General features: G+C 37.4%; 2 protein-coding genes across 3 annotated transcripts in view; one reads left to right on the top strand and one right to left on the bottom strand.

Moving 5' to 3' along the window:
- Nucleotides 1–231: 231 nt before the first annotated feature.
- On the top strand, nt 232–4,974 carry LOC141436823 (tetratricopeptide repeat protein 36 homolog). Its single transcript, XM_074099901.1, has 4 exons — nt 232–587; nt 1,598–1,780; nt 2,148–2,320; nt 3,317–4,974. Exons 1-4 carry the CDS (start codon nt 464–466, stop codon nt 3,419–3,421), a joined length of 585 nt encoding a protein of 194 aa, XP_073956002.1. The 5' UTR covers nt 232–463; the 3' UTR covers nt 3,422–4,974.
- The window catches only part of Pkc53E (Protein C kinase 53E), a 239,638-nt gene continuing 225,189 nt past the window's right edge, over nt 4,149–18,597 (bottom strand). For both annotated transcript variants that reach the window (XM_074099864.1, XM_074099865.1), the window contains exons 8-14: nt 18,424–18,597; nt 17,905–17,996; nt 14,707–14,846; nt 14,129–14,355; nt 12,865–13,029; nt 12,093–12,254; nt 4,149–11,636 (exon numbers count right to left, since the gene is read on the bottom strand). In XM_074099864.1, the coding sequence (XP_073955965.1) occupies nt 12,102–12,254; nt 12,865–13,029; nt 14,129–14,355; nt 14,707–14,846; nt 17,905–17,996; nt 18,424–18,597 (951 nt within the window). In that variant the 3' untranslated portion in view covers nt 4,149–11,636; nt 12,093–12,101. The remainder of the gene's footprint in view (nt 11,637–12,092; nt 12,255–12,864; nt 13,030–14,128; nt 14,356–14,706; nt 14,847–17,904; nt 17,997–18,423) is intronic.

The raw sequence follows: 18,597 nt of genomic DNA, 5'->3' as shown, positions 1-18,597 counted from the left end.
ATTAGAAGACTTACTCTGAGTGCAACCTAACTACCTACTAGGTATCAAATCAACCTACCAACAATTTCAAAACCCACAGCTATTCGTACCCTAATTAATGGCCAGAGTTAAATCAATTCTATATTATTAAGAAGGAAACTATAAAATATAAATGCAAGAAGCGGTGTACGACAAACTAGTCCCATAATTATATGCAGGATATAAATCCAAACAAGTTTTACGTAGAGTCCAGTTCGATACAAAACACGGTGCGTAGCGGTTTAGTTGTTAGACAAACAAAATTTAATAATTGAGGCGTAGATAGTGTTTTGTTTTAGGTATTAGTATAGGTATAGCATTGTCAGTTGAAACAGTGTTTTGTTTATTGTTCCAAAAACAAAGTTTTATGTTTTTTTTTAATCCGCCAAGACTAGTGAAAAGTGTGAGTGAACGCGATTTTATTTTGTTTTAAAAATCTTTTTGAATGATGGCGGGTTTAGAAGGATTGAGTGATAGAGATAAAGCGGTGTTGAGGAGTATTTTTGATCCCACGGCTACCATCGCTGATGTTGATGTGAATGGTGACACGTTTGCTGAAGAGGAAGACGGTAGGTTCAACTGTATATTGGTGCCTACGAGATGTTACAATCACCATTGATACTTATTAAAAACTATAGCGCCAAATTTCACTACTACCCACAGGTTGGCATTTTGGAATTTTATCCGTCCAGAAGCTTGAAGGAGTACTAGCTTATAACAAACATACATATTTATTAGGATTAGCTAGGATTCTGTACCATTAAATAATAGTACATTGTGTCTTAAGGGCGGTAAATAAGGAATTACGAACGAGAGTCTATTAGAAGCCCGAAGTCGAAGACTGAGGGCTTTAATGAGTCGATGTTCGTAATTCTAGTACCGCCCGTGCGACATACAATGTTTTTAATCACATTTGCGACTAATATCTTATATTTCTAAAAGAAAAAATATAATTCTTCCAAATATTGGCGATACCTTAGGCTGCGCTCTTGTAGCGCCGCTCTCCACCGCAACGTACGTGTGCATGTGGTCCTGCAGCAGCGCGCGCACGACGCAGCACCATCAGTACGCACATTGACTCATTTACCGACCTTGGGCTTCATGACAAGAAAATGTGTACGCGCAATGACTCATTTACCGACCACGGGTTTCATGACAAGCACATTACGGTCGAGGGTTTTATTTGGGGGGTTGCAACTAAGGTAGCCTGCATGTTACGACACTGTTTACGAGCAAGTGTGATGAAAAACATTTTGTCATTTCATGGCAATTGAACTATCCACGCATGGGAGTATCAAGAAAATGAAGATGTTAGGTCGCGGGTGAGCAAAGTAGTTTTTATAGTTCATTAATATCTAAAAGTTTCATCATCATCATCATCATATCAGCCATAGGACGTCCTCTGTTGGATATAAACCTCCCCCATATACCTCCAATTGCCTCGGTTGGAAGCTGCTTACATCCACCGTAAACCCCCGACTTTAACCAGATGATCTTCCATCTCGTCCATCCGCAAAGTTTACGTTGCCTTAATTTTGTACCTGGTCTCCTCTATTTTACCACTAAAACTCTTATTCAGAGGCGACATCGGACGCTGAAAAGGAGTCAGTGCAGCTCTGCGCCCAAGGTGTCCGTCTCGCTAACGAAGGGAAGTTGGAGGAAGCATTGGAGTCCCTCGGGAGAGGCGTGGAGGCGGCGCCGGCGCGGGCTCCCGCGTACAATGACCGCGCGCAGCTGCTGCGGCTTATGAAGAGGGACGATGGTAACCAGGGGGGCTACTACGAAATTCGAAAATCAAAATTCGTTTTGTGCCGACCCTCTCACTCTCGTATTAAATAATACAAGCGTCAGAGGGACGGCAAGATTAAAGATACGAAGTTCGAATTTTGCACTTCGTAGTATAGGACCAGAGTTGTTTTTTTAGTTAATCTCTATTAAGTATGTATAAGGAAGATTATTTTTTGATTTTGTTACTTTTTAATAAAAAGATGTAAAAAATCTTCTATTTAATTGAGGATTCGAAAAATCCTGAGTTTTCCCGAGATTTCCAAAATCCGACCCGAATCCTAAGAAGATTCTCAAAATCCTGAGATATGATAACCCTACCTGCACCCATTATTTCCTTACAGAAGCGATGGCAGATCTGGACCGTGCCCTCGATCTCACCCAGGGTCGGAAGACCAAGGCGCGCGCACTGGCGCTGTGCCAGCGCGGCCTGCTGCTGCGGAAGCGAGGGTCCGAAGACGCCAGGGCCACCTTCCTGGAAGCAGCTAAGCTGGGATGCGGGTTTGCGAAGAAACAGGTAGTCACATCAGTCAGTTACGTCACTAGCTGTTGGCGGCGACTACGTCCGAGCAAAATTCGTTTAACTCTATCTCACCGAATATTAGACAGACATACACACGTAAATTACGCATTGCATACGCATTAGGAAGAAGGTAAGTAGGTACCATTCTGTGTAACATTTTGTAATTTCAAGACAACTTACCACATAGGTAATATCAGTCGTCTTCCATGGCCCGACGAACGCTGAACGAGTTATTTTTATACGATATATGTATTTATCCAATTAATTTAAAAGTTTTAGATACATACTTGTACTTACTACCTGACCCTTTTTAACCCCCGACGAAAAAAGAGGGGTGTTATAAGTTTGACCGCTATGTGTCTGTCTGTGGCAGCGTACCTCTTAAACGGGTGGACAGATTTGAATGCGGTATTTTTTATTTGAAACCTGGTTTTCTAGCGATGGTTCGTAGACATGTTTCATGAAAATCGGTTAAGCCGTTTCTGAGATATTGAACTTTGAAGTGACAATGTCGGGGGTCTTCCAACTTTTCGTTGGTAAGGTTTTTTTTTGTTTATATGACTGGATGGAAAACGAGCAAGTGGGTCTCCTGATGGTAAGAGATCACCACCGCCCATAAAAGGCCTAAGATGGGATACCTCACGTGCCAGTAGTTTCAGCGGCTGTCTTACTCTCCACGCCGAAACACAACAGTGCAAGCACTGCTGCTTCACGGCAGAATTAGCGAGCAAGATGGTGCAAGGTCTTGCACAAGGTCCTACCACCTGCAAAACCAACTTGGTTATACCAAGTTATACTTAGGGGCTGTTTCACCATCCATTGATTAGCGTTAACCGACGGTTAAATGTGATGCCGTCTCCGTCTATTCGAACAAAACAAATAGAGACGGCATCACACCTAACCGCCAGTTAACACTAATCAATGGATGGTGATACAGCCCCTTTTTGTTGTAAAATGAAATTTCTTTGTTATTCCTCTGCGTTTTTCCAGGTGGTGGAGTTGAACCCTTATGCTGCGCTTTGCAATCAAATGCTGAGTGAAGTGATGAAGGGAGGCGAGATCAAACTGGACGACATACCCGAGCCTGGACTATAACAGCTCATTTATACTGTAGATGTTTCAATAAGTCATTATCATCATCGTCTCGGCTTCTAGGTATACGTCCCTTCGGGGCACAGGCCTTCTCTCACAATGAGAGGGCTTGGGCCGTTGTCCACGCGCGCCCAGTGCGGATTGTGAACATTACACACACAATTGAATTTACTTCGCAGGTTTGTGCAGGCATCCTCACGATGTTTTTCTCCACCGTACAGCTCGTAGTAAATTTAAAATCGACCACTTACTTTCTCAATCTCGTATCTACCCGAATAGTATACAGTACCCTTAGTGTAAGTTTTCGGTTACAAAATAAGTCTCGATCGTGTTCGCGTTAGAATCTCAATTTGTATGGAAACTGGAAACACGAACAGCGCCTCTAGCGGAACGTTTGCGATGTTCGTGTTTCCATACAAATTGAGAAACCGAAAACTTACACTAAGGGCACAGCAAATCAACACTCTATGGTACTGAACATAAAGATAATTCTAAAAATGTGGCCAGATACGAGGTTGAGAAAGTTAGCGGTCGAATCTAAATTTCGCATGAATTAGATAAAATATCAGATGCAAGCCCGGGCGGGTTTGAACCCATGATCCTCTGCTTGGGTGGACATAGGTCAGAAAGTGCAGGTATCACGGCCGGCCGTAGTTCTTGTTATATCTTTGGCCACCTTAGGATATTCACTTGCAGTTAAAGAAGGACATATGAAATAAAATTCACAAAATCTAATGGATTAGAAATTTATATTGTTGAATACAATCGACATCCACTTTCGAGAAAATCCATACAATCATCCAATCGGGGGTCATCGCCCCCGCTCGGAACTGCTCCGCCCAATATCATTGAAAATGACAATTTTACATTTTGAAAATGACGAATGTAACTACAAATCGAAATATTGGTAACTACACTAAAGATTACTTATAATATGCAATAAAATCTCATAAATATACTAAATGAAGATCATGTGCAGAAATTTATTGTATAAAGAAGATATTTTGTTAGTCAAATTTCCACACACAACCATTAAAATTGTTTAAAATTCAAATACGATTTATTATTTCTATCCGAAAGCGTCCACCACAGACAACGCAAATTGAAAGTGCACTTTAAACATTTATTTTATAAAAGCTACTGGGAAGAGTTTAGTTGTTTTTGTCTTTGGTACTTTACGGCGAAGGCAATGCATGATTTTGGCACATTTAATAGATTACACAAAAATGGAGCAATTTTTTTCATTGTGAACGTGGATTTGCTAATCTGAATGATTTTTATTTATTCGCTTGTGATGTAAATGTGACTCGGCTAGAATACATCTGTCTCTTAGCATTTTTGCAAATAACGCTTACATACCAAACCTTAACATACCAATCAACTACTTACATGAAACGAGACAAGTAATGGTCGCTATGAACGATTTGGTCGTGGAACTCATAAATCTATTTATGAGTAATTTAATTTAGGTGATAAATTTTAAGTTTTTTGGATGGGAAATTGACAGAAGTAACTAACCGAGTACCTATTTAAAGTTTATAATATCAAGCGTTTATTGCTGATTTGGCATGAAAAAATTACATAAATTGCAACTAGCTGGAAATGTATGATAGCTTGTAGTAGGTTTTGTGTTTTGTGTATTTCTTGTTGTTTCCACGGTATTTTTGTTTCTTTCTTCATTTGATTTCATGGTTGAGTTACAATGATTATTTTAATATAATATAGGTCCCTAAACTAAAAGATAACGTGCAAAAAATATCAATCGAGGTGAAACATTCTACATATTGCAAGTGGTCGATAAGTACGATTTACATTTTCTAAAAGGTCTATACAATTTTTTTTGGATTTATAATACCAGTGACCTTTTGTATCGTCTTTAATAAATAAGAGTAATTAAAGGCAGGATTCGAGTATTAAAGTCACGATATTAAAGTAAGAATAGCTCTGATTTAATGCTTTACTGAGTATACTTACTTACGGCCCGACCGGAGAGGGATGCAGAAATATTTAAGAGACATAAAGAATTACTGGCATTACAGCAAAATACTTCATCCAGCATTCTATTTTCAAATATACTATTTTCTTTTATATTCTACGGTCAGGTGGTAGGTAAATAGAAGTCATATCTTTCACTCATAAATCGCATCGACATCGCTAGAAAAATGTAGAATAAGGTAAATAGGAAAAAATATCTATTCATAATTATTCAATTCAATCACTAATATCGTGGAAAAATATTTACAAATACAATTTGGCACAGGTGATGGTGCTTGCAACAACATCTCAATGTAAAAACTTTTTAAACTTTCAAATATTCAATAATAAAATATTTTTAAAAGTATACTAAAGACCTGTATTAACTACGGGCTTAATCTAAAAAGGTTTAGGCCTATACTTTCTTGAATGTCTTCATACGTGATGAAAACGAAATGTTATGTTGGCAGTACGCTACCGAAGAGGTTAGAGTACAGTGACATAAACCATAATGCAAAGACCTTTTTTTTCAATTTAGGGGCGTGGGGCGTCACCTAATCCAATGAAGTTATATTATTTTAAGTTAACTTATAGTACCTTATATACTTTAAGTATTTCGACTACCAGCTTCTGTGACGAGTTATTTCAATACAAATAGATAACAGCGTGACTTAGTGAGAGCGAACGATTACTTAATATATTATGCTAGCCTATTTAAATAATATCAAGTATTTAACAACTAATTTCTCACTGAACACATAACGATAATTAATTGATAAGTTCATCAACAGAAATATACTTATTGTAATACAGATATGGCTTTAAAACATCATGGAAAGTTCACATAAAGCAAGTTTAGTTTTTAGTAAAAGCAATTATTCACAGCTAATTAGTAATACTTAGAGATAAATGACCAGCAATAGTTAATATGCATATGCTTATTTACAAGTGAGATCTTATATAATGATACATTATGGTTAAACACGATTACTATAAGTTTCATAAACTTTTAATTATTACACTAACTGACCAAGTCAGAGAAATAAAGGATACGGAAGGCGCCAGCTAGCAAACACTAATTTATAGGAAAGGAAATAAAAATTCTTGAATATTGGAGAATTCAGAATATTATAGGGACAGTGAACGGGCTCAAAACGATCCCCTAGTTTGTCACTAGTAAGTCAGCTCTTGGCATAACAGCAATTATCAAACCTCTTAAAAAACTTTAGCCAGAATAGAATATTACAACTCGAATATCCCAATTCTTAACCAAAATGTTCCAGTTAATTTCAAATAGTTAAAATCACGACTTTTATTCTTTAAAGACTGCGACAAAAGTATCTACAAAATTTAACTTTATCGCAATTAACAAATCTACATGTTTTTCGTTTTTAAGTTCTTGGTTGTATAACGCCGACCACTACATAAAAATGTACGTAGACGATTTTCTACCTCAAATTTATTTTGCGTACTAGCTAAATTTTAATCTGCTATACACTGGAATCAACATTAGATATTAATATTAAGTATAATTTATAAATTTAGACATTTAAAACATCGACTAAACCTAAATATTCGAGTAGAATTTCACTAAAATGCCGTTAATGACACAAGAAGCGACAGAGATTCGTTGGTCCAACGTCTCCATAACATTCTAAGCTTTGAAAAAAATAAACATCGGCGACGGGCACACTCTAAAGAGCTTACATTTCAGTGCCGCCAGTGTCTACTGACAAAAAAGAATAGCAACTAATATGTTATTAAGTGAATGAATGAAATAGTTCATGTTTTTCATTTCGCTTCTAAGCGTGTTCAAAAGCTGGGCGGAGACTGACCAACATAAACGCTGTTATAAATTAAATGCTTAGCAAACCACTATATATTTTTTTGGTATTTCTGATTTCCAGCCAATATCACCGTAAATATAAAAGCTTGTCATAAATGTTGTCCAAGCAGTCCGTTGTGAGGGATTCTTGACAGGCGAGATACCGCTAGATGGCGTTAGTATTGTAAGGTCCGTTTGACGTTAGTTTTACTTGATTGGCTCATTTAGTTATGTAACCAATCAGAAACGTAACACAAATTTCAAAGCTATCAAACGGACCCTACGATACTGCGCCAACTAGACTGTCCCCGAAACCCTCGTTGTACGGCATATAACACTAAGGGGCTGTTTCACCATCCACTGATTAGTGTTAACTGGCGGTTAGGTGTGATGCCGTCTCTATTTGTTTTGTTCGAATAGACGGAGACGGCATCACATTTAACCGTCACTTAATGGATGGATGGTGAAACAGCCCCTAAAAAAATTAAACATGTGAATATGACAATGACAAACAGGCTTATTGCTTTTTGTCTTTGTTGTAAAAAGGGGACGTATCTCTGAATATCAAAAATTTACATATCTAAAAATAAAAAGTCGACGGTCAAAATATCGAAAGTAGCGTAGATTAGAATAGGTTCGATATTTTCACCGTCAATATTTTAACTATACTTAGATATTTCAATTTTCGATATCCAGATACGTGTCCTGTAAAAATGATAAATTACTTGATCGACTATACATACGTGTACAGTACTCGATGGCAAAAATTTGGTCAGTCTATATCCAAAATTATATGAGGACTGGGCCAAATTTTGTATCATGCAGTAAGTACAACATCTTTTTTTATGGCTTCAACGACTGTGCAATGGCATCATTAAAATATTGGCTGCGGTGAACGGTGAAAGACTAGCTAGTCAAATGGCTCTTTACACGGGAACTAGAAGCTGGTGGTTCTTTCGCGGTCAAAAGGTTAAATTTATATCAACGTCTAAAGTCAGAGGGTGTGGGATGGTGCAGTACAGTCGTACTAGGAGCGTGTGGGTGGGTCGCGCCGAGCGCTCGCTACGTTGACTCCCTCTCCAGCTGTATTAAAACTAGTCTAGCTCATTTTTCTAAAAGGAAATTGAAAAACAGTTGAAGAAAAAAGTCAATTTCTTAATTTCGTAACACTACAAAGCAGATGTGGTTATTATATTTCTGCCATTAATACGTTAGCTGTTGCGATTAGAAGGTTAAAAAAATTCTATAGGTTAAATTTAGTTAAAACAGATTCAGTCTAGTGACAAGCTCATATTAATAGAATTGAGTTTTCATTTACAAATAAAATTAGTATGTTTAAATTAGTTTAAGCCCAAATAAAAAAAAAACACTGACAAAAGCTCCCTTCCTGGTGTCAAAAAAACTTTATATTTAAAATTTACATGGAAAATGGACAGAAAAATGAGCCAGTACGCTATTCTATGCTTAAGCTTACTTAAAAAATCGCTAGGACTTCTAAGCCGTGCTATTATAATAACAATACTTCAATAGCTAAGTCGTTTACCTTTTTCAGTAAAAATACTTTAACCTTTTCACCACCACTCGTCATTGAATGTTTAAGCTAATGTAAAAGTTAGTAATGCGCGTTAGCCTTTTTAAGTTTAGCATGTACGCATGTCAACGATGGTGGTCAAAAGGTTCAGGTAAACGGCTTAAAAACCTCTCTTTCACAATTTAAAAAGAACACCTAAAATGTCATTTTATTACAATTCAATTTAGAATCAAATGCTTTTTCTTTTAAATTCACATACATTTTAATCTAGCAAGAGTTTTACATTTTTAAATGTATTATTTAAATATAAGATATTATTAATTAAGTTAGTAAGGCTATTTTAGCAGACGATTGTCAGCAAATACCGAACACGCGCAGACGATATCAAAAACAAAGGAACAAAAAACCGAATATCTCGCTTCACTTACCTGTACCGGAAAAAAAATCTAGAAAATGCCTTCATCTTCCATTTTTATTGTACACTGTATTTATATAGCAAATTACATAAAAAATAATAGATGCTTACTTCTGTTTTAACAGCTTATAATCGAGTTGTTGATAAATCTGTTTAGAATACCGTCTGTGGCCGTTAATAAATGCTGGGTGTTTGCAGTGTTATTAGACAGAGAAAGATTAGCATGCCATTTCAAACTTTGGTTCACCATTTTACCCGACCTTTAGATACTGATGAATATTGTACAAGGTACCTATTGCAAAACGAATATGGGATATTTCAGTAACTGATTTGGTTTTAAAGGTTTTTTATCGAGATTGGAAAATGTTCCAATAGATACATTTAGCCAATGTTCAAAGTGTGACGCGTCAGATGTGATGTCATCTTGATTAATTTTCGGGGGAAAAAAATTCACATAGACTTGCTGCAATGCAAAATGCAGATAGATGCATGTGTTGGACGAAATATTTCGGATGCATTTTGTGAGGCCTTGTATGAAATACTAGTCTGATTATGTCAGAACGTCAGAAGTTTAAACACAGACTGGTGAGTCAGCAACAAGAATTATAATCATGCAACGAGCAATACCCGATTTAACCTTTTCAATGTCAAGTCTAACTTTGAATATTATGCCATTGCATAAATATAAATTTCACGTTGCACTTTCTGATGAACATTAGGTACTTTCGTTTGTATGATGATATAATTTATAATGCCAAGGACAACGTAAGGTTAAAGTTTTTGACAGCTTGATTTTAAGTGAAATGTGACGTGAAAAGGTTAAAAACTGTCACTGTCACATAGGTAGGTACCAAGATCTATAATGCTCTGCCAATGGCTAATGGACAGGTAAATGTCATGGTCAATATGACTTTTCCACAAAGCTACGCGCGACATGGCTTCTACTTTATGCAATATGACGTCACAATATATTGTTAGCTTTTATGTCTAGTGAAAGCCACGCTACGAGCTTGGTTGGACAAGGACTTAGTTTGTTGTATTATTTAAGACTTTTACCCAGTTCATTTTCAGACTAACCAGTTCCAATACAAACATTACACCGTCTAATGACACCACAAGATTGAATAAACACAAAATCACACACAACACACACTTAGTTAACAAACACACATTCAAGCACGTTAAATCGAACACCACAAAATACAAACGTAATAGAAAAATTACGAAAATGAAATAAACAGCGAAGTTTTTCCAACAATTCAGTCACTGCAATTTATTTTCTTAATTTTTCTATAAGTAACTGGAGCGTTACAAACTTATTAAAGACAGTGGCCTAGAACTAAGATGTTTTAATATTGAGTTAGGTATAGCGTGAATCAGTCACTGGCAAACATAAGTTTGTATCGCTAAAATACTTCAATAAAAAAAAACAACGTTACCATAGACAATGTAAACTTAATACAGCCTTTTTACAGCCGTTTTAAAAACAGATTACTGGCAATTAAAGTGACCACAGATAACATCTAAAAACAAATCCGGCCGCTCTTACATCATCACAAAACGTTAGGATAGAATAATCGTTTGCTGTGAAATCATTGATTGATTAATAAATGTAAGAGCAACCGTAAAAAAAGAAATTGATCCGTCAATAAATGGCCAAAGTATATTTAAAAATAAAATTACGGACTATAAAACAGAAATGACGAGATTCAAAGTAAAGTGAGCTTCAAAAATGGCTGAACACGCAACTAAACTTTTAGGGACTTATTATAATACCACCCACTAGACACGACATTGAATTATACCTATTTACATATAACACTGATATGTGACAGATGTGAGACGCGCCATGCTAAGAGCACCATTTTTGTCAATTTGTTCGAGATTAATCGACAAACGGCACAATCAGCTACGTTAATACAAACATTTATTAATACCAAGTGGCCCCAAGATACGATATTCTGATAAAATTAACACGATATCTATTTAAAACGTCAAATAAATAAACGCAGTATTGCCATTCTAAAAAAATGACACAGAGAGCATAATAACTTCACAGTAACAATGAAATATGAAATACATCTAAGTCATGATTGTTTACACGAATTAGTATTGCTTTATAAAATTCGTTGAAATATCCTTTACGAATTTATTGCGCTGATTAAAAATAATTTTAATATCGTCATGTCATAATGGATGGGAAAAATAAGTTTTTAGGTAGGAAATGAGCAAATGATTAATATTACACCTCCCTTTATACTTATTCCTACGAAAAACTGGTGTTTCTGATTATTTCAAATTAGTACTCGGTCAAGATATAAATAATTCCAAGATCATAACTTTAGAACTAAACAGTTCATAGTCGAAGCGAGACAGCGAGCGGCTGGCGTCCTGAGAGCGACAGAGACAGAGAGCTCCCGTTCAGAAACCGATGCTTTTTTCGCGCCAGCGCCAATTTTGTAGAGATTCAACCCTGTAAAAAACCTGGATTTAACTTTACATGAACCTAAGCATTTGTGTGATTCTGGAATTATCTATAAACGAACCTCGCCCGCTAAATTTTTAATTTATAGGCATTATCATTATTATATTAGATCTTGACGTTACCATTGGCCAAAATCAAGATAACTCTCTATTTACAAAGTCTGTGAACGAACTGGTTCGGTTATGATTGTCTTTCGAGCGCAGCAATGATTCTACTTACGAGGTTCACTGAGTAGATTTATCAGCAGTGAATAGTTAAGTAGTCTGGTAGAGCAAAGGTCTAACGAACCACAGATTAAAATAGAATAATGACAGAATACTTTGGTAGAAAACTGTTTTAACAGCTCATAAAGATGGCAAAAGATTGGTCTTCTACTCTACCCAAAAATAGGCGATATGAGAGGGGCGGTACGATACAAAGTTCAAATGAATTTCGGAGGCTCACCTCGCAAGCTCAAACATGCTGCACGTACTCCGGGTTGAGGAATGAGAAGCCCATGAACTCAGTCTGGTCTAGGTTCATCATGAACAGCTTATCCGTCGGCGTGAGCTCAGTCTTCTCCGTCGTGAACTGCTTGTCGAAGTTGGACACGTCTTTGCGGTGTTTCTGGAAGATTGAGAAAACAATTAAATATCTTCTTTTAACATTTTGAACGCGAAAAGTAGAATAAAACATAAATTCTTGCCTCCTTGTCTCTAATAATATTAACAACGCAGATAAGAAAAAAAAACACACACACACACATATCTGAATTTACAGGGCACGTATCTGAATTTAGAAAATATTGAAATATCGACGGTCAAAATATCGAACCTAACCTAACCTACCGTCGATATTATACACACACACACACACACTTTAGCATTCATAATATTAGTAGGAAGTAGAATAGTAGGATGAAGGGATCTCTTAAGTTTTTTTTTATTCGACTAGATAGCAAACGAGCAAGTGGGTCTTGTGATGGTAAGAGATCACCACCGCCCATACACACCTGCAGCACCAGGGGGATTGCAGATGCGTTGCCATTGCCATCCTAGAGGCCTAAGGTGGGATAACTCAAGTGCCAGTAATTTCACCGGCTGTCCACACCGAAACACAACAGTGCAAGCACTGCTGCTTCACCGCAGGATTAGCGAGCAAGATTCAACTACTGCCGAGGCTATACATAATACTCCACGACAGCTCCACCCGTTCCTGCTGTTGTTATAAAACTTACGATCTTAGGCTTGAAGGGCGGCTGCACATCCCGGGCCTCGATCCTGGCCCAGTCGATCCGCCGGAAGAAGGGGTGAGTGCGCACGTCCTCCTCCCCCTTAGCCCCGCACCCGAGCCGCTTTTGGGGGTTCTTCATTAGGAACGTCTTGCATGCGTCTTTGGCTTCCTATAGGATATAGCTCGCTGTTAAATGTATGAAGGGTCACAGTGGAACTTCATGTAGTATTAAAAAAGTTTAAAACCAAAAGGATTAAGAAAAATAAATGGTATGACAAAACTTGTACAGTCAACGTCATAAATAAGTTATCACTTTTGTACCTTGTCATTTTAACGTCATGTTTGAAAAGCCATATGAAATTGTTTACCGACTGAAAGCGACAAGGTACAAAAGTGATCACTTATTTATGAAGTTGACTGTACAGCCACCAGCAACAATATCTGACATCACTCTATTTCTAGGACCGGTAGGATGCAACTTCTAATCGAATAAAAACGTTAGGTGCACCGAAGTTCTTCACAACGTTCGAATTTCAAAAACCTTTAGGTAGGTAAAGAGCGCTTTTACGCGCTGATTTCGAATTAGAAAGACAAATTTTTCGAGTTAGTGAGATGCAAAAAAAAACCCCGATCCGATGAGAATCGGGTTACCTTGTTACCTAGATTTGGTAACCTGCTTCGAAATTAGAAAAACGATTCCAATTTGAAGCTCGCTACGACACGGGAATCTTTTAGTCCCATCTCGTCGCCAGGTTTGGTAGCCAGCCAGACAGAACGGTTACAACATGGAAAAGTCATTTTCATTTCATGACCGGCTACGAGACCGAAAGCCACATTTCCCGTTTCGAAGCCAGCTACCAAATATGGCTACATGAGATTGAAGTTACAGTGGCACGTTACTATTTTAATAGTTCTCTAATTTTCCGTCAAAAATATTTTACTCAAATTATTCATTTCCAAACAAAATTATTCCACTGTCAACTTGACACTAAAACGTAATTAAATTTTTAAACAAACTGTATTTAATCTAGGTTTCAACATAAACAATGTAAATATTTAATTCGTTTCAGCTTAAGAATATAAGACAATTATTGCATGCCAATGTATCTGGCTAGACATGTCATAGCACATTAGCACTATTTTATAAGACCATTTTACCACGTCTAAAGCAAAATAAACTATTTCATTTCCCAAATGTTTCATATGGACGAACGATTTTTACAAGCTTTATTATTTTGCTTTGTTATTTGCGGTTCCTTTTAACATACCTTACTGAGTGTCTTCGGGTAAGACACGCTATTGTCGGTGATCGCAGCAAACAGTTCCTCTTCATCTTCCCCGTCGAACGGCGGCTGTCCCACCAACATTTCATACAGTAGCACCCCGTACGCCCACCAATCCACCGACTTGCCGTATGGCTGGTATAAGATGATCTCAGGCGCGATGTAGTCCGGTGTGCCGCAGAAGGTCTTAGTTGTTTTGTCGCCCGTGATACCTTGGGAAAATAAGTTTGTCAATGAATTTCATTTCAAAGGAAAGGTTGGACTTACAACTTTGGTCACGGTCCTATCATGGTAAATCCGGGGAGTCAATAAGATTTGAAATTAGCCAAGGGATTCGGATTCGTTTGAAGATTTGACTCTTTTGAATCATCAGGTCCGGATTTACCCATATCTAGTACAAAATGAACTGTTTCAAAGGCGGGGCGGGGGCTACATTTTTGACCAAAAATCCGAAGATAAAACTTTGCAGGGAGTGTTCACTCAAACCTGTCCACCTACTCCAACATTTCGGATGGTATTAGAGATGTCTTGTTTAGATTTTAAAGTTTGAATCACTCAGTTACCTTCCTTGCACATTCCGAAGTCAGCGATCTTGATGTGGCCGTCCTGGTCTAGCAACACATTGTCCAACTTAAGGTCGCGGTACACGATCCCGCGCGAGTGCAGGAAGAACAGACCGATTGCTATCTCTGCTGAGTAGAACCTGCAACGTTAATGTTACAAGTAACATTATCATCATCATAGTTGTAGTGCCTACTTTTATTTCTGGTGTCCTATCAATGGTGCAAAGGTTAAAGAGATCCCTTTTAGGGATTATTTCGCCTTTCTCTCTCATAGTATTCTCTCATAGAATTCTCTGTTAACTGTTAATTTCATGTGTTTTTTGTACAGTAGAGAGGTATACAATACAAGTTCACGAGAGTCCTAGATCATGGTGATTGGCGGTCAAATTGGAATTCCAGGATTTTACAAAATTCTCATTTGAATACCCACATCGTGGTTTTCATTTACGTTGCATAATAAACATCTATGCAACATTATACTTACTACTAGCTGTTAGCCACGACTCCGTCCGCGCAGAATTCGTTAATCGCTATCCCGCGGGAACTAGGCATTTTTCGGGGATTTAAATTATCCTATGTCCTTCTCCGTGACTCAAACTATATGTAAGTATACCGAATTTCATGTTAATCGGTTCAGTCGAGATGAAGTAAAAAAAACAAACAGACTTACAAACTTTCGCATTTATAATATGTATAGTGGGATTTGATGTAATTTTTATTCTTTCCTTCTAGTTAATGTATTTTTTTGTTATCGAATACGACTAAATAAATATTTCTCTCTCTCTCTCATTATTTTAGATCTTATGACAATTAGTTCAGTTCCGGTCTTGACAATAATTAAAACAACAAAGAAAAACAGAGCTCCTTATTTTGAAGTCAGGAAAAACAAAAAAACATCACGAAAGACCTATCAGCAACGCACGTTTTTTTCTGTGTTTGGTTTGCCTTTGGGCAAATGCCAACGAGCTACATAAAGCCAACTAATAATTTGTTCGTCAAATCGACAAAGTAACTTTATACGATATTGGTCTTATGCATATTAAATTATTTTTTATTTGTCATTTATCAGTACATTTTGAGGTCTACTTAGAGCACTATTAAATTGATGTATTTCCAGTTTATACTCGTAGTAGTTACCTACAGCAAGGCAAGGCCACTACGTAAAATCTATATTCCTTTCGTCGCTTTTTGTGCTTTTGGAAAAGAACATGTATTTTTATTTATTTTTGCTTCAGCGGTTCGACTCAGTTTGTTTTCTTGAGAGATAAACGAAATCGACATTGTGTGGACACTTTGGAAACACTCCGCTCAAGGGTCTAAGAGAACACAGGCCACAGCATTCAATCATCATATCAATTCGAATATTTGCGCAACAAATATGAAATGGGAAAGGAAATGTTCATAAAATATTACTGTCTACATTTGGGCCATAATGAATTCGCGAAAGCAATAAAGTTCTAAAGCTCTTAGATACGAGTATAAAGTAACTTATAGAAGATAGAAAGAAGACATTTATCATCATCATCATCATCATATCTGCCATAGGATTTCCACTGTTTGGACATTGGCCTCCCCCATAAACATCCAATTACTTTGGTTGGAAGCGGCATCCACCGTGTACCCGCGGTATTAACCAGGTCATCCGTCTATTTCATAAAGTAAATGTTAGGGCAAAAAAGTAAACACTTCAGCCCGAAAACCTGTAAGAAAAATCGTGCATTGTTGGTGTCGTTACATTGCGGTTGCGGAGCTTATTTCACCACTACAAACTCGAAGAGTATGCATTACCTTAAAGTATTTGCGCGATTTTTCTTGTAAGCCTAAACCGGGCTTTTCGATGAAAATATGTATGTATCCAAGGAACCCTTACAATTTCGCCGTGTTCGTCCGTCCGCGCCTTAGCTTAGAGACTGTTGATGGTAGAAAGCTGTAATTTTGCATTTTTTTATGGACAATGTTTTCCAAGTTTTCATTTAACTTGTACCTATGGATCTAATCTTTGAGCTCAAATTTAACCCTGCCAGCATCTTCGTGACTTTGCCTTAGGGGTAGGTACTCTTTATGTAATTTGTTTTAGTTTGAGGATCTATTTTTATTTTGTTAGTTTTTTATTTTATATAAGTAAGTTTGTTAAGTATAGGACAGTTTTATAATTGATTGATTCATTACATAAAAAATTGTAAACACAAACTTGCGGAATCTTGTGTCGAAGCTGCTCGAATGATTCCGATCGTCGGCGACGCTTAAACAAAATGGCGATGTCGTCACTATTTCACTCATTAGTAACCTCCTAGTCGGAGCCTCCTAGACATCAATCATTGCTTTGAGACATTATCAACCGTGAAGGGATCTTAATGAGATCTGTCCTATTCGCAGCGGAAGCAAGAAGGGTGTCACAGGAAGGGTGCTGTGATTAACTCAGTTTTATAATTAACTCGTGAATTTGGGTTATTTGATTCAATGTAGCTCTATACAGGTGATTCGGGAGACGTGAGCAGGGCGGCTACTACGAAACTCGAAAATCGAAGTTCGTGTCGTGCCGTCCCTCTCACTCTCGTATTAAATAATATTAGCGTCAGCGGACGGCAAGATATGAAGTTCGAATTTTACACTTCGTAGTAAAGGGCCAGTACCAACCAAACCTACCGGATCAGGCTACTATGTCGTACTAAATATTACTTAGTGCGATTAAAGTTTTTTTTAATGTTGAAAACAAGAAGGAATAAAACACCAAATTACCAAGTATCACCGATAAGCCTAATGTTTATTTCGCCTGTTAAAAAATCCCTGGCTGGAAGAGATCGCTCTTAAGCCATAAGGCCGCCTATTGCTTACCTTGTAATTTTCTCTCTGTGTACCTGTTTTCTGTATCGCTTACTAAGTATTTCTGGTGTATCCTCATTATAACAAAGTATTTTTTTTGTCGCAGGGACATGGATAATGAAAATTATAATTTGAAAAAAAAAGTTAGACATATTCTGACAGATGTCGGAAATCAGGAAGTAAGTTAGTATAATTATACTAGTACTAAAACTAGCAACTGATTTGGTTATAATTCTGGTGGTAACACAAATCAAAATGGGGCGATATCACTTTCACTACAATAAAAAAATCAAGAGGACGTAAATTCCAAATAGGATACCCAACTACCAACAGTACAGTAATAGTGTTCCATGATATGTTTAAAATAATACTTACACAGCGACAGGTTCTTTGAATTTCCCGCACTGCTGTATCTGGAACATCAGATCACCACCGTTGACGTACTCCATGACGAAGTAGAGGCGATCCTGAAATACGACAACCATTAGCACAATCCTTTAGTTTGTGATCATGATCAAACGTGAACAGTGAACAGAGAGCAGACAGTGCAATAATTCGCTAAGTATTTTTTTTGACAAGTTGCAGGTTATTTATGTTTTCGATAGTCCTGAGGCCTTATTCTCGCACTTGGAATCACAATTTTTTCCACTATTTCTTTCTGTCACACGGTGTAGGACCATGGTAGAAAGAACTGGTGAATACGGTCGCGGACGTCAGCGCGTTAGAGAATACGGCCTCTGATCTTAGCTAGGAATGGTTGTTCTTTAATCTAGGAAGCACAGTAGCTTAATCTGCTTTGAATATTTTTTCCAACGAGGTAATCGCCTTCAACATCATTATTAGTCTGCGTATTTTGTCCTAAATCATTTTAATCTCATCTATCCACCCTCTCACCATTGTTTGGAAACAAGAATGCAGCTGCACTAAGAACGGCGGCTTGCTGCTCAGAGCCAGCACTCTCTTCTCCACCATCGTACATTCCACGTCGTCATCCTGAATGATGATGTCCTTCTTCAAGATCTTTATGGCGTACAGTTCATCTGTTCCGCGACGCTCTGCTAGCATCAC

Source organism: Choristoneura fumiferana, chromosome 17 (genome assembly GCF_025370935.1).
Source record: "Choristoneura fumiferana chromosome 17, NRCan_CFum_1, whole genome shotgun sequence".
NCBI classification, from domain to species: domain Eukaryota; kingdom Metazoa; phylum Arthropoda; class Insecta; order Lepidoptera; family Tortricidae; genus Choristoneura; species Choristoneura fumiferana.
The sequence above is the reverse complement of the archived record's forward strand: the minus strand, read 5'-3'. Positions and strand labels throughout refer to the sequence as shown.

What these genes read in the sequence shown, in the direction of transcription:
- LOC141436823 (XM_074099901.1), top strand. Translation starts at nt 464, where the DNA reads ATGATGGCGGGTTTAGAAGGATTGAGTGATAGAGATAAAGCGGTGTTG. An exon ending in GTTTGCTGAAGAGGAAGACG is followed by an intron (nt 588 to 1,597) that starts GTAGGTTCAACT and finishes ACTCTTATTCAG; the next exon opens with AGGCGACATCGGACGCTGAA. An exon ending in GCGGGTTTGCGAAGAAACAG is followed by an intron (nt 2,321 to 3,316) that starts GTAGTCACATCA and finishes GCGTTTTTCCAG; the next exon opens with GTGGTGGAGTTGAACCCTTA.